Source organism: Alosa pseudoharengus, unplaced genomic scaffold (assembly GCF_046254945.1).
Source record: "Alosa pseudoharengus isolate Yale_2024_CS ecotype anadromous, Long Island Sound unplaced genomic scaffold, YU_APseudo_1.1 YU_APseudo_1.1_scf_12, whole genome shotgun sequence".
Taxonomy (NCBI): domain Eukaryota; kingdom Metazoa; phylum Chordata; class Actinopteri; order Clupeiformes; family Clupeidae; genus Alosa; species Alosa pseudoharengus.
The window spans coordinates 29,550,457-29,564,304 of record NW_027468587.1 but is presented as its reverse complement, the minus strand read 5'-3'; the positions used below and the strand labels follow the sequence as shown (position 1 = coordinate 29,564,304).

The 13,848-nt window shown below is 43.1% G+C and overlaps 1 protein-coding gene across 6 annotated transcripts; it reads left to right on the top strand.

Annotated features, from left to right (window-relative positions):
- Positions 1-247: 247 nt before the first annotated feature.
- Positions 248-13,606, top strand: ppox (protoporphyrinogen oxidase). 6 transcript variants are annotated; one of them, XM_076280727.1, is made up of 14 exons: positions 248-341; positions 1,016-1,089; positions 1,572-1,677; positions 1,884-2,018; positions 2,398-2,513; positions 2,688-2,820; positions 3,053-3,197; positions 5,042-5,235; positions 5,718-5,781; positions 6,158-6,276; positions 6,617-6,730; positions 7,805-7,954; positions 12,202-12,244; positions 12,516-13,606. In XM_076280727.1, the coding sequence occupies exons 3-14, from the start codon at positions 1,591-1,593 to the stop codon at positions 12,647-12,649; spliced, it is 1,434 nt and encodes a 477-aa protein (XP_076136842.1). In that variant the 5' UTR covers positions 248-341; positions 1,016-1,089; positions 1,572-1,590; the 3' UTR covers positions 12,650-13,606. The 6 variants fall into 6 exon arrangements, with proteins under 6 accessions (XP_076136842.1, XP_076136844.1, XP_076136843.1 ...); XM_076280729.1 differs by having other exon boundaries at positions 1,558-1,677; XM_076280728.1 differs by having other exon boundaries at positions 1,484-1,677.
- Positions 13,607-13,848: the final 242 nt, after the last annotated feature.

The window sequence follows — 13,848 nt, the reverse complement described above, 5'->3', positions numbered from 1 at the left end:
ACACAACATATAAGACAGGACAGACAAAGAAAGAACAGGACAGACAGGAGTGTAAGGGGGGGGTTAGTCCCAAGAGATGGAGGAGGAGGGGGCTTGGAGCATATTCAAGTTCAAAAAGCGAGTAGCCTATAGGCTAAATATTATGTAAGCACTTAGGCCAGCAGTTTAGTCTGCCTTTCCTCACCCAGCTCACTAGATGGCACTGCAGGTATATAATAAGTCTACGTTCATTTCATCTTAGTAATAGAAGAAGAGTTCAACATAGGACACAAGCATATGTGTCAAAATATTGTCATATTAAGTATTAAGTGCTTCTTCCAAACGTTTCATCTGATCTGAAGGTAAGAGCTCGACAAAATTGAAAGACTAGCGTACAGGTAAATACACTGCTGATAAACAACTTCAGGGCTCCTCTTTGCGACTTGTATAACTCTCTTATGTATCTGTTAACGTTACTAAATGTGTGTAAAAGGCGACGATAACAGGGCGATAAATGCATCTAAATGGGCCCCCCTCTGTTATGTTGATGCTAGCAAATTATAATGTTATTTAACGATTTAGCGAATGTCAAGTCGACAGTAGTTGACATCCAAGCAGAAGAGACGAGAGTGGACTTTCAAGTATAACGTTTGTTTGTCTTATCTTCTCAATTGGAATAATTGTAGAAATTAAGGCATTAAAGAAAAGCAAATCATCGCCCATTGCACAAAAACAGTGCACCTTTTTAACCTAAAGTCCATTCCTTGGACGAATGTCGAGATCAGATGCATCCAACCACTGACTTCTGTCGTTGCTCTTGCGAGTGTCTGTCTGTCAGTGATAACAAAGACAGTTTATCACCTTATCAAATCCAGCACTGTAGGCCTAGCTACCCCTAGTATGCGTCCACCCGCCTCCTCGGTGGGAAAACGAGAATGTGTGATCCCACTAAGTTGCCTACGTTATTTTGTATTGAACAGTTTGATATAACAGTTATTTTGTATTGAACACCTCTGTATGTTCCCTACCTCACCAGGAAATAATATTGTTTGGATTGGGCTCGACAACGACTTAATCCAATTTTTTGAAGGCCTGCTAGCATTGTCACGGGTGAGGCTTTCTTTGAAAGCACTTGTTGCAATCATGTCTTATAATGTCTCTTGTAGTAGTCTCATGAACTGTTCCTCTCTGTAAGGTGAAGCAAAAAATGAATTTGGCACACTTCTGTCAAGTAAAACTTGATAAGACCAGACCACAGAATTGATGACTCATGTTAGTGGTGTTACTAGTGCAAACCTCTTTGAATGGGAATGGAAGAATTGTGGTCAGACAAGTCAGCTGAACAAGCATTAGCATTTCCGTGTACCCAGAAGGTCCAGTTTTTATCTTCTATGTGTTATGACTTTGTGAAACAAGTTGAAATACATACCGGTATCAATGCAATACAGTGCATATAGTAAGTGTTCACAGCGTTTCACTTTTTCTACATTTTGTTATGTTACAGCCTCCAAAAATGTGAATCCTCTCCATATGCTCTGTATGTGTTACACTTGAACTCGAGGTCCTAAATGTCTCCAGTTGTGTCCACTCAGGCGTGGGAGTCGGGCTTGAATGCAGAAGACAATTGCTGTCCTAGGGGGAGGGATAGGGGGCCTGTCTGCCTGCTATCACCTCAGTAAGAGTCCCCAGGTCTCCAAGGTTAGCCACACACACACACACACACACACACACACACACATACACACACACACACACACATACACACACACACACACACACATACTTACTCCATCCTATGGCTTGGTTTTGGTTTCTTCTTTCTGTCTGTAACATTAACTTTATTTCCTGTCACAGTATCGTTTATCCTTGTTCACTTTCGTTCTGTCTGTCTGACTGCTGTGTAGGTTGTGGTGTTGGAGGGCAGTGGACGTTGTGGAGGCTGGCTAAGCTCCACGCGCAGAGAGGATGGGGCAGTGTTTGAGCAGGGGCCGCGAGGGGTCCGCCCTGCAGGAGCAGTGGGGAAGAATACACTCAACATGGTACTGCAGTGTTGGTGCACATTTTTTTTGTTTGTGTGTTTGTGTGTGTGTGTGTGAGTGAGAGACTGCCTGCCAACCTGCCCTTATTATGCGCTTGCGCCTTACCCATGATATATTAAAGGGAAGGATGTATAGCACCATTGATGTGCATTTCTATTGATGTTCATCCTGCAAACCATAACTTGTGATTCTGTCACTAGTGTTGTGGTGCTTCTGTGCAAACTGAAGCTACTAAAAACTCTTCTGACGTATCTTTCATAATATTTTAATTGCCACCATTATCACTCACCATGTACTGATGATCAAGCCATTTTAAAAGATATTTCCAGGCCAATTTCATGTGATTGTAACCATGGGTCTCTTTGCGTCCTCCTTGCAGGTGTCTGAGCTGGGACTAGAGAGCGAAGTGCTCCCCGTCACTTACGACCATGTGGCCTCCAAAAACCGCTACCTCTATGTCGGGGGACAGCTCCACAAGATGCCGTCTAGTCTGGGGTGAGAAGCGCTCTGGAGCGGAGCTGGTAAATAATTCCAGTCCCTAACCTCCGCAGGGTTGGTCTCGTCTGCCTGTATAATTCCTGCGTCAGAAGAGGCCTCTGCGAGAATGGAAATAAGTTACATCTCTGTTGTTGTCTTAGTCGTTCTATTCTCTCTCTCTCTCTCCTGCAGCGGAGTGATGCGGACAGTTCCTCCTTTTTCCCGGCCCATCCTGCAAAGTGTGTTGAAGGAGGTCATGATTAAGAGAAGCAAGGAGGAGGACGAGTCTGTACATGCCTTTGTCTCCAGAAGGCTAGGATCTGAGGTGACCCTTCCTTGTTTATGCTATGTCTCTCCCTCTGTCCCACCTCCACCACCTCACCCCCACTACTGCTCTTCACTTTCACCCCATATCTAACTGTTGACCCGCTCTCCCTCTCGCTGTCTATATAACTCCCAACTCCTATCTCTTTACATGCACAAGAATATAGCAGGCAGTTGTGTCTGTGTTTACTCTTAAGTGTGTCTCCATTATTTGTTTTCTCCTCTCTGTGCAGCTAGCGGACATTGCCATTGACAGTCTATGCCGAGGCGTGTTTGCTGGCGACTGCAGGGCCCTGAGCGTGCGGTCCTGCTTCCCTCCTCTCTACAATGCCGAAAAGGCCAGAGGCTCCATCGTGCTGGGCATGGTGTTTGGCTCCGGTGAGAAGAGTGCGGCTGGGTTAGGGAGGATGGAATATAAATATAAATGTATATATAATATAAATGACTACATTCACAGTGCAGACCTACCAACCTCTACGCATTTTGCGTAGCAACCACGCATTTTCAGATCAAAATACGCCGCTACGATATTTTACTTAAAACTACGCAAAACGAGCAGACCTCCAACTTCTCTGGAAAGCTCCTTGAGCATGTGAATCTCCCGCTAATTCATGCGAGGATGAGATACAGAGAGAAAGTGACAAGTGAGAATGATAGGGAAAGCATAGTGGCCTCTCTTTATGTTATTTTTTTCCGCCAACGGTGGGTAACATGAAAGACTTGATGAGGTGAGTTTAACAAGTGTTCACTCGCAAATTCGCGTTCCCCTAGCTGCCGTTTTGCTGTGAAACTAAAAATATTTCACTGAGTGCGATTGTAAATTCACCTAGGCCTAATAGTTTGACTGTGTCTTGGAAAGTTATTACTTGTTCACGAGTTGTTTCAGTTAGCATATTTTCAATGTGTCGCTGATGGTTAAAGTTTTCATAACTAAGGCGCTAATGGAGCGCGGACCTTTCCAAGGCAAAATGCAGCCATTAACAACGAGTCTGAAAGTGGACCAAGGCGAAATATTTTGAGCTGCTCATTAATGAGTGTTCAATTTGTGTTTTTCTTTGGAGCATATGGATCCTTCTTCTTGATTATTACCGTGAAAACAAGTGAGAACAAATAATAGGCTTATAGACGGAGATCGCGCACCTATCACTGTAGTTGGGATAATGTAGGTCTAATCATTGCAGCCTCACAGATGGCAGAAAGTCAATCTGAAAGAAACTTGAGTGCACGTGCAAGTGAAATTCTTTAGAAGCAATAAGTAGTTTGCATTAGTCAGCAGGTAATACTTGAACAATGAATGTTTTTTTGTTTTTTTTACAAATAAACAAAACATGTAGGTTATTGTGAGTAAAGGGATATAGCCTATATCTACTGTAGCCTACATCCAGGTAAATTAGATATGTTGACATAACATGGACGATAGATGTATTTCTTTACAAAATAAAAATAAATCTTTAATATTAATGGATTGAAAAGAGGTATAATACCAGGCATGATCGAATAGGGCCCACATAAAAGAAAATGAACAATACCCACATCAGTGCCTATCAACACAAGTGGTTTTCATAGGTCAGGATTGTTAGGCTCTAAAACAGATTGTCAACATTATAGAGCTACTGTAAAAGATTCAGTTTGCACTTTCAGGAACACATTGAATCCCGTTTAGATAGATATTCAACATTAAAGATGGGTCGCTATCCAAAATGTGTCTTGCGAGTATGGCTATGTCTGTTTTTGGCTGCATGCATGAAGGCCAACGTGAGCAATTTTTGTTTTCTCGGCTCGAGGTGCTACTCAAAAAAATTCTTCAAGGTTGGCAGGTCTGTTCACATAGAAACTATAACAATACCGACTTGAAGAACATTATCATCTGGGGTTACTTTCAGAACTATTTTGAGAATGATAAAAAAAGCTGACAGCCGATTAGAATCTATCACATTTTAGGCATAACACTCTTCAACACGAGAAGAAGAGATTTTCCTTATTGTTGGTCAGTGTTTACTTTCATGTTGTTATAGTTACAGTTATCATTCTAGTTATCATTCCTGGTGTGAACGGCCCTACAGTCTTTCATGTCTACATGTAAATCTCTCAGGTAGGGGTGGTGCTTTGTGAAACGGGTGGTGCGAAAGGGTAATGGAATGGATTAGAATGACCTTTTCTTTTCAAAGCTGTTGCACCACAGCATGATTCCATTAACACATCTGCCTTTTCTACCGTCCTAGGAGTTGGCCCAACAGTGACCCCATCCGACCTGGCGACGCGGTCCGCCAAGGAGTCATGGGCTCAGTGGTCTTTGCGAAGAGGCATGCAGATGCTTCCGGAAGCTCTTGAAGATTTCCTGAAGAGGAAAGACAATGTGGAATTGCACAGACACAGCCCGGTGCAGACACTGAATGCTACTGGCACTGGCTGGGAGGTGAGGGGGGCACAGGAATAGCATGACTCTCTGTACACTGATTCAAGTTACACGGCATCCCACTAGTGCTGTCTTGCTACAAAACATCATTAGGATCGAACTTTAGTTAAAGGTCACATATTTCACCCTTTGTATGCTGGTTCCTTTACAAACCTATTTTGATAACAGTTATCCAGCTTGCATGCTAAAAGCCAACTTTCACACTTCCGTTATTCAGCTGTGAGCAAAGACTTGGTCTAGATGGGTCAAATTGAAAAAATTGGAAAAGTTCTGAATTGATCATTTTCATCTCACTGGATCATGTATCCAGATGTAGGCAGACCATATTTTGGTGGGTTTGCATTGGTAGCTATTAAATGATAAAATGACAAAATCGATATGTAAAAGCATTGACAAAGTGACATTTTCATGATTCCTTTCATGTGACCTTTATACTTAGCCTTAAAATGCCATATCTGTTTAATATGCCGCCTGTGTTTCAGATTAAGCTTGAAGATGGAGCCACTGTGAAGGCTGATCATGTCATTTCAGCATTGCCTGCCAATTGTAAGCTTTACTCTGATTATCAAAAAACCAAAATTGAATGTCCACACACTTGCTCCCGTTTTGCTTCATCTTTTATTTCACTGATGAAGAGCGTGTAGCTCGAAAACGTTCACTTGGTGAAATAAAAGATAAAGCAAAACGGGAGCAAGTGTGCGGACATTCAATTTTGTTTTTTTGATTGTCTGACCCTTTTGTCCTGCACCTGCGTTTTGGATGTGCACCCCTTTACCTTAGAAGCTTTACTCTGACTAAAATTTTCTTAAACGTGTCCTTAAAAATCGTATATAAAATTTTAATAAAGCCTAAATCCTCAATTCATCAATACAGTCTTGTTATTAAACATTACCCCTTCCACCCTTCCCTTGATGAAACACAGCCCTGGCCTCGATACTTCCCCCTGCTGCTCAACCCCTGTCACAACAGCTACAAGGGATCTCCTCGGTGACAGTGGCCGTGGTGAATCTGGAGTATGAGGGTTCCGTCCTGCCGGTCACGGTAAGGTTTGGATAGATTAGAGTTAAGTTGTTGGTTTGAAATGGCCTCTTAAATAGAGTCTGTTAAAAATGTATAATTAAAAAAAATTAAACAGACTTTCATAATTCTGCTTTGTTAATATGTTTTGGTTAATTAGATACTGTTTTCCCGTTGGGTATCTGTCAAAGTTTTGTGCAACAGTCATTGTTGGTGTTATTAAATTGTGCGTGTGTGCGCGTGTGTGCGCGTGTGTGTGCGTGTGTGTGCGTGTGTGTGTGTGTGTGTGTGTGTGCGTGTGTGTTCGCGTGCGTGCGTGTGCATGTGTGTGTGTGTGTGTGTGTGCTTTATGGGGAATGTGTAGGGCTTTGGGCACTTGGTCCCTTCCTCAGAGGACCGTGGGCTGTTGGGGGTGGTGTACGACTCCGTTCCCTTCCCACAACATAACAGCTCTGGAGTCCCATCCACCAGACTCACGGTAACTTGCAACACACACACACAGTCACAAACATACGTACAGAGTGAGAGTGAGTGATAGAATGAATGTGCCACCTTTTAAGACTCCCAGGTCGCACCACATCTATACTGTCATATACAGGCCCTATAGTGTAAGTGTGTTTCCTGGCTTGGAGGCACGAGGCTAAGCACAAGTCTAAATCTTTTATGTCTGCATGCAGATCTCTATTGGCTCCCCCATCCCCTCTGCCAGGCCACACTGCTCAGGACTCATGAAGGAAAGCCAATGGCTGACGTAACCGTGGGACAGAAATATCCCAGAACTCCTAACTGGAATACACTGGTCTGCCCTACCAAACCGTATAAATAGCCTCCAGTGCTATGTGGCTTTTCCGCGGCACAAAATGCCATTGAATAATTCACTTCCTTCCCATTCTTTAGTCATAATTTATTAACCATGCAGATGGCCGCAACATGGACATGGTGGTATGGCAGACAAACGTGTGGTAAGGGATGAGTGTTAACCACTAGGGGTTCATACAACAACCAACTCATTCATATGCAGTGCAGAGAGGCTTACCGGGAGTGACAATGGCTGCTTCTCTCCAACCAGCCCCGTTGAACTGATCTGAACTGAACAAAAAGTAGCAGAAGTCATTCTGAAGAACACATGAACTCTTGGTGTTATTTCTTTCCCAAATGTCTCATTTGAAAGAGAGGCAGAGAGCAAGGTAGAGAGGCAGAGAGCAAGGTAGAAAGGGAGAGAGGGAGGGAGAGAGAGAGGGAGGGAGAGAGAGAGGGAGAGAGAGAGGGAGAGGCAGAGGGGAATTGAAGACATTGTCAGTGTGTTAGATAGAGGTTCAGGGTTTTGCTGTCAAATTTTGGATCCTCATTAGTTCACCCCAATGATGAGCATTTGTGATGGGGAATTGCTCGGGAGCTTGGCCCGAGCTCTGGGACTGTAATTCACTGTTAGGAGAACTTCAGTGGACCTATTAGCGAACAGTGAAGTGAACTAGCGCCTCTGTGTCTTCCCAGAGTGTCCATGTGCATTCTTTTGATACTCTTGCTCCTATTTTCCTTTCTGGTTTCTCAGGTGATGATGGGAGGAGCGTGGTTCCACGAAGTGTTCGGCGACCCCGAGAGCGTGTCGAAAGAGAGGCTGCTGGAGAGAGCGACCCAGGCTGTGACCGCTCACCTTGGGGTCACGGCCGTCCCTATCTGGAGTCTTGTGGCTCTGCTTAAGGTGAGGATCCCTCGGGACTCCCGTGTGTAGGACAGCGAGCGGCCGCACGGCTCAGAGAGGGGAGGAGGGGAGGTTGGGCAGCACAGTGGTCATGATGAACACCGTTTTCGTTGTAGAAAGAGTAATTCCTCAGCGCTTCTGAGGACATCTGGTGCGTCTACGGGAAGGGACAGTCCATGATGGACTCTGACGAAGATGTAGTAAACATCAAAACGTTAGTAATTTATTGCTGTGCACCTATGCATTAAAAAGTAGTATTAAGTAAGCATCTGCGTTGCTCCGGCGATCCTCTATCCGTTTTTGTTATCTTTCGTTATCTATTCCGTTATCTTTTATCAAACATCCGTTATCAAGCAGCAGCACTGGGTTTCCCAGATGCAGGCATTCCCTCCCAAATAGCCAGCTCCATTTCTGGTGTTTTCTTCCTGTCCAGGCTGTTGGATTAATACCAAGGTGCTGGTGTGCATGTGCTTTTTAAGAGGTGTAAAGATGTGCACGCCACACGCTGGAGCGTCTCTGTCTCCTCTTTTGGCATAATTATGCTCTTTTCCATCCTTTTTCCCTGAAAAAAACACTCTTGCATATATTTTTCTTCAGACGCTTTGTGTCGAGTTTTGTTTTTCAAGCCTATTTGTTGAAATGAACAGTTGTATTGTATTCATACAATTTTTTTACTGCCTGCATCTGAATGCTGAAATGAAGCCTCAGATTTAACCATTGCAAATTAAGCCAACCATCTTCAAAGATTAGATTAGTGGTCGGCATCAAATTGCACTGCTCCCTGTCTGACAGCATCTTACTCTGCCAGAACGCCGCCGGGGGACTAGTGCTCCTCCTCCACTGCGCCGACTGTCTGACTGTCATAGCCCCTCTCTCGCCACCAGAGGTCCTCGGTGTGTCTCCTCTGTGTTTTTGAGTGACGGCCTCTACTAGCTGTGCATGTCCTGCAGAACCTCTCCTCAGTCACGGCGGTGCTTAATGATGTTAGTCTGTTTAGTGGCATCCCCCACGGATCCAGACTGAAGCAGTACGAACCTGTCGCTAATAAATATCTCAGCAGATGGATGCCTATTTCATTATTTATATGCTCATAGTCTATATTCGTATGTTCTCCAAGCCTTCGGCTTGGTAGATGTCACCTTGGGAATGGTCTTCACCGAATGTATAGAAGGAAAGCGTGTATGTGTGTGGAGTTGGAGAGAGGGGGGGAAGACTTACTCATGGAATGGATAAGAACGGCATCCTTGGACTTCTGGGGGGGGGGGGGGTGTTCCATCTAGTAGCTGAACGATTTATTGCATTTGCGATAATATCGCGATATGATGAAACGCGATTTTCAAACCACAAAGGCTGCGATTACGCTTTGTAATATGTGACGTCACCAAAACGCATTTATACTTACGCTTGCCGATGCGCCACCGACTCCACACCGACCACTGAAGAAGCAAAAAACGTAAAGAGGACCAGCTAACAGTGTCAAGAAAGCTCTGATCAGTAGAGCTACTTTGGTTAAAAATAAACCTCTTCATTACCTTGGCTCTAGTTCAGGGATTCCCAAACTGTGGTACGCGTACCCCCGGTGGTACGCGAGCTGCTTCTAGGGGGTACGCGAGATGCAAAGGGCTGTGGCGGACAGGTGTAAAATGAACATTTTAAATCTTTTGTAATTAATTCATGAATAAATACATAATTTCGAATCAGGTCATAATGATATGGAAACATGAAATTAAAGGATATAATTTATAAACTCTGTATGTGTTCATCAAAAAAAGGGCAGCTTATTATGACGCCTGGAATAGCTAATAGAATGCGTTACTTTTGAATGCGTTGGATGGTCCGTGGGGGGAAAGTTTCGCGGATATAACAGGTTTTTGAAAACAACAAAAACAGAAAGGAGGGAAGGAGCAAAGCTAGGAGTTATTTCAGATGGGCAAGAAAGGTAACATTAAGCTAGGCTTTACATTTAACAAACTAAAGGTAGCCTAAGTTTAGCCTTTCTAGGCTGTATAGCCTAATGTTGTCCAAACGAATACATCCTTGTCAGGCGTTGTTGTAGGCCTATTATAAGATATTGTATGTGGATGTAGTTAGGCTACTATGCAGGCTACTTTTCATAACTTTTTAACTGACCAAATGCACGCACCTAAAACCGGGAAACGGACAAATATTGTCAACGCGGGGGGGGACACATATGTGTTTGTGTCGGATGGTGGGGGTACGCGAGCCGAGTCGGAATGTAGGCGGTGGTACGCGGGGGGAAAAGTTTGGGAACCGCTGCTCTAGTTCATAATTCCCCTGTGCTGCTACTCTGGCTGGTAACTTCGTTCACTTGTCCAGCTGACGATTAAAACTTCACGACTGTTTAGGGCGCCATTCACCTGTGCACTGGGGACTTTGTTTACTGGAGTACAGTGACAGTGGGGGCATTTGCTATATCCAAGGGGATTGGCGGCGCAAAAATGTCATCTCACAGGTAATGAATTGATGCATAATGTCTCCGATTGGCTTTGTTGTGATATGAACAAACGAGTTAATTTGCATGCATGCGTATTGCGCTGCAGTGTTGATAATGCTAACCTTTACAGTGTTTCCCACAGAATTACATTTTATTTGTGGTGGTAGGTTTGCAGAATTAACAGTTTTTAACAAATTAGTGCAGCGTGGTTATGATGCTAACTAGATTTAAGCACAATTTAGAACAACCTGGAAAATCATTGTGTGGTGGTCAATGTTGATATTGTGATGGGCCGCCACAGATAAGTCAATGTATGGGAAACACTGCTTTAGTTAACACCAAGCGGAACGGTCATTTGGCTGCATTTATTTGCGCTGCAACAATCTACAGTAGCCTAGTTTGTTCCGATTCACGTGCAAGTAGCCTACAGAGGAGAGGAGAGGAGTGTGTGAGTGTGTGTGTGAGTGTGTGAGTGAGTGTGTGTGTGTGTGTGTGTGTGTGTGTGTGTGTGTGTGTGTGTGTGTGTGTGTGTGTGTGTGTGTATGGAGAGCACAGGACAAGGAGAAGACGTGTCCGTGCCACTGCAATGTAGACCTAACTGTTAACTAACGAAAGAAGATCATATCTACATGAAATAGAAACAAAATAGAAACGTATAAGAATCATTAAATGTTTACAAGGCTGGATGTTCAACAAATATAGATCTACTAAATAGTTAAATAAAAAATATTTCATTCATCAATCTTATTCAATGACCTAATGCCATCATAACATAGGCCTGGGCTCCAGGAAAGAACAGATTATGTTGAACTTATTTTAACTAATTTTGTATTAGTCATACTATAGAATAATATATTGCTTGTCTTTGTTGAATAAGAGAGAAGATGAAGAGCTTAAAAATAATCGCATCGCAATATTGGTGAGAAAAATCGCAATTAGATTTTTTTCCAAAATCGTTCACCCCTAGTTCCATCCATTCCAAATCTGAATTTTTATACGTAGGCTGGTACACACACACACACACACACACACACACACACACACACACACACACACCTATATGCTCGCACCCTAACCTCCAGATCAGTTACATGTTGCCCGGGCACACCCACACACTAACTGAAGCATAAGCTCTGCATATGTGCTTCAGTCAACGACATGGTTATGGATTTAATGCTCCATTCATGCCCACTCACACTCATGGCACGTATAATCTCCATTTGCTGCTCATGCAGATCTGGACTGAATTGTTATGCAGCACACACACTCAGTATACTGAGGTACTCATTCTTATGGTGAATACTGAGGTACTTATTCATATGGTTAAGTTACAGCCTTCAGCACACATGTATGCAGTCTGTGGTTGTAAAAATGTCAGCGTAAAAAAAACCGAACCTCTTTAAAATTGCATTTGCGTAAAAGAAATACACACATGCCACGGCGTTCTGCCATCGGTATTCAGAGCACCATACTTCTTTGTTCAAATTCAAGCCTGATTCTTGGTCCCTTGTTGCCCTCAATAATTGTTATTGTCATTTGCTTTGTGCTCTGGGAGGGAGCTCAAGGCGGCTAGCTGTACTCACCAGTCACCCGCTGACAGAGAACATAATATTCCAAAAACACAAGACAAAAGGAGCGGACTGATAGACTGTCTGATTGTGTGCATTTGTGCATTTGTCATTTGAGTCGCTGCTGCCATCAGGTTCAGTCCGAGTGAGGAGTTTTTGACCGTGGTGCATTGAAAAAAAGGTTGGTCCAATGATTTCTTAACGATATATTTTTTTCTTTTTAGGACTGCATTCCTCAATATCATCTTGGACATTGGAAACGACTAGGTGAGACCTAAAACGTGTTGGTACAATCACACAATTTATATTCTGTGGTGTTCTGTGTACAACACATTGTATGGAATATGAGTCAACCCCCATAGGGCACCAATGCAAACAACAAACATACCTTAGTCTAATGCAGTCTGACAAGACCCTGAGAACATGTGCTGTATAAAATCCTTCTAACATGCGATGTGGATGTGTTCTGGATATGTTGTGAAGTCCTTCTAACCTGCGATGCATATGTGGATGTGTAATGGATTTGGATGTGTTGCAGAGACCATGAGGACGTACATCAGTGACCACAACCTCCCTCTGACGCTGGCAGGGGCCTCATATGACGGAGTCTCAGTCAATGACGTCATCTTCAGTGGACGAACAGCAGCAGAGAGTCTGGTGGGGGTAGTATAAGTGTGTAAGAGCTCCTTTGTGCATTTATGAGTTAAGATTGCTTTTTACTTAAGCTATTTTTTGCTTAGTTTACATTTGTTTTTTGCTATGACAATTTAAAAAATATATAATTTAGCGCTATACAGGAAGATAACAATGTTGACAATTTTAAATCTCCGTAGCATAAATAATGGAAATAATCTTACATTTTGCCTTCAGTTTTCAACAAATCGTTATCAGCTTTTCATTTGATTTATTAGAGTGTGAAAAATAACAAGTTTGTCTCTCCCTTTTTAATCACTAAGGTTGTAATTGTTCCAAGAGCCTTAAACAAAACCACTGAACTAATTTTGTTCAAGTTTAAGCACACTATCAATATAAAATTCTTTATGTCTGTATTTCCCATTGTTGTCCCTGTTCCTTGTGATAAAGGATCAGAAACACACTTTGCATTTAGCAAAGTAACATTCAGGAGTATGGCTGTGAATGTGTTTGACTGTGCCTTTCTACAGTTGTGAATGTGAATGTGACATTGCTTACTGAATGTGGCATTTGGCATCTGGTGGCGTTCATGCTCCATGCGGGGGCATCGCCGCCAAGGTGGCCCATTCGCTCCGAGCCTGTCCAAGCCGGCAGCTAGAACAGCAGCCCTTTGAAGCCTGGCTGTCCCTAAGCCTCCCTCACTGTGAGCACTGACCGCCCGTATGAAGAGACCGGTTCAGGTAGAACAGTAGTCTTCCTGAGAGTGTGCTTAGCAATCATTCAAATGTGACCATATCTAAAGTTTATGGAGAAATTACATCATTATTTATTCAATACAATTTGATCATAATTATGTATTTTTGTACATAGATCTTTGTTTTGGCAAGCTGAGAAATTAATAAATGGTTTTGCTATGCCGTTGTGCTCTGTGACAGTAAATCTGTTTTTATATTTGTGATGGTTCGAGCAGGAGAATTAAAGGAATATGTCATTCTTGTCTTGTGCCTGAGTCGTGATAAGTCGTGTTTAGGATTACCAATATCAAATACTCATTGGCAGTAGTTTTGGTGATGTAACAGACAATTTTACGGTACGGCTTCAAACAGAAAGCGCAATTCTGGTCAGACAAAACAGTGAACTCTCAATTTTCAAAATGAGGTTACAGAAGAGTCCCATCATGTTCACCTTAAAATGTGCAGCTGTGCAGAGGAGAGCCTATCTGAGGGCCGGGTGAGCCT

Excerpts from the sequence above, each read along its gene's own strand:
- ppox (XM_076280733.1), top strand. The coding sequence starts at position 1,591 with ATGCAGAAGACAATTGCTGTCCTAGGGGGAGGGATAGGGGGCCTGTCT. Across the intron at positions 2,019-2,397 it reads GGAAGAATACACTCAACATG|GTGTCTGAGCTGGGACTAGA; the intron begins GTACTGCAGTGT and ends TCCTCCTTGCAG. Across the intron at positions 2,821-3,052 it reads CCAGAAGGCTAGGATCTGAG|CTAGCGGACATTGCCATTGA; the intron begins GTGACCCTTCCT and ends CTCTCTGTGCAG.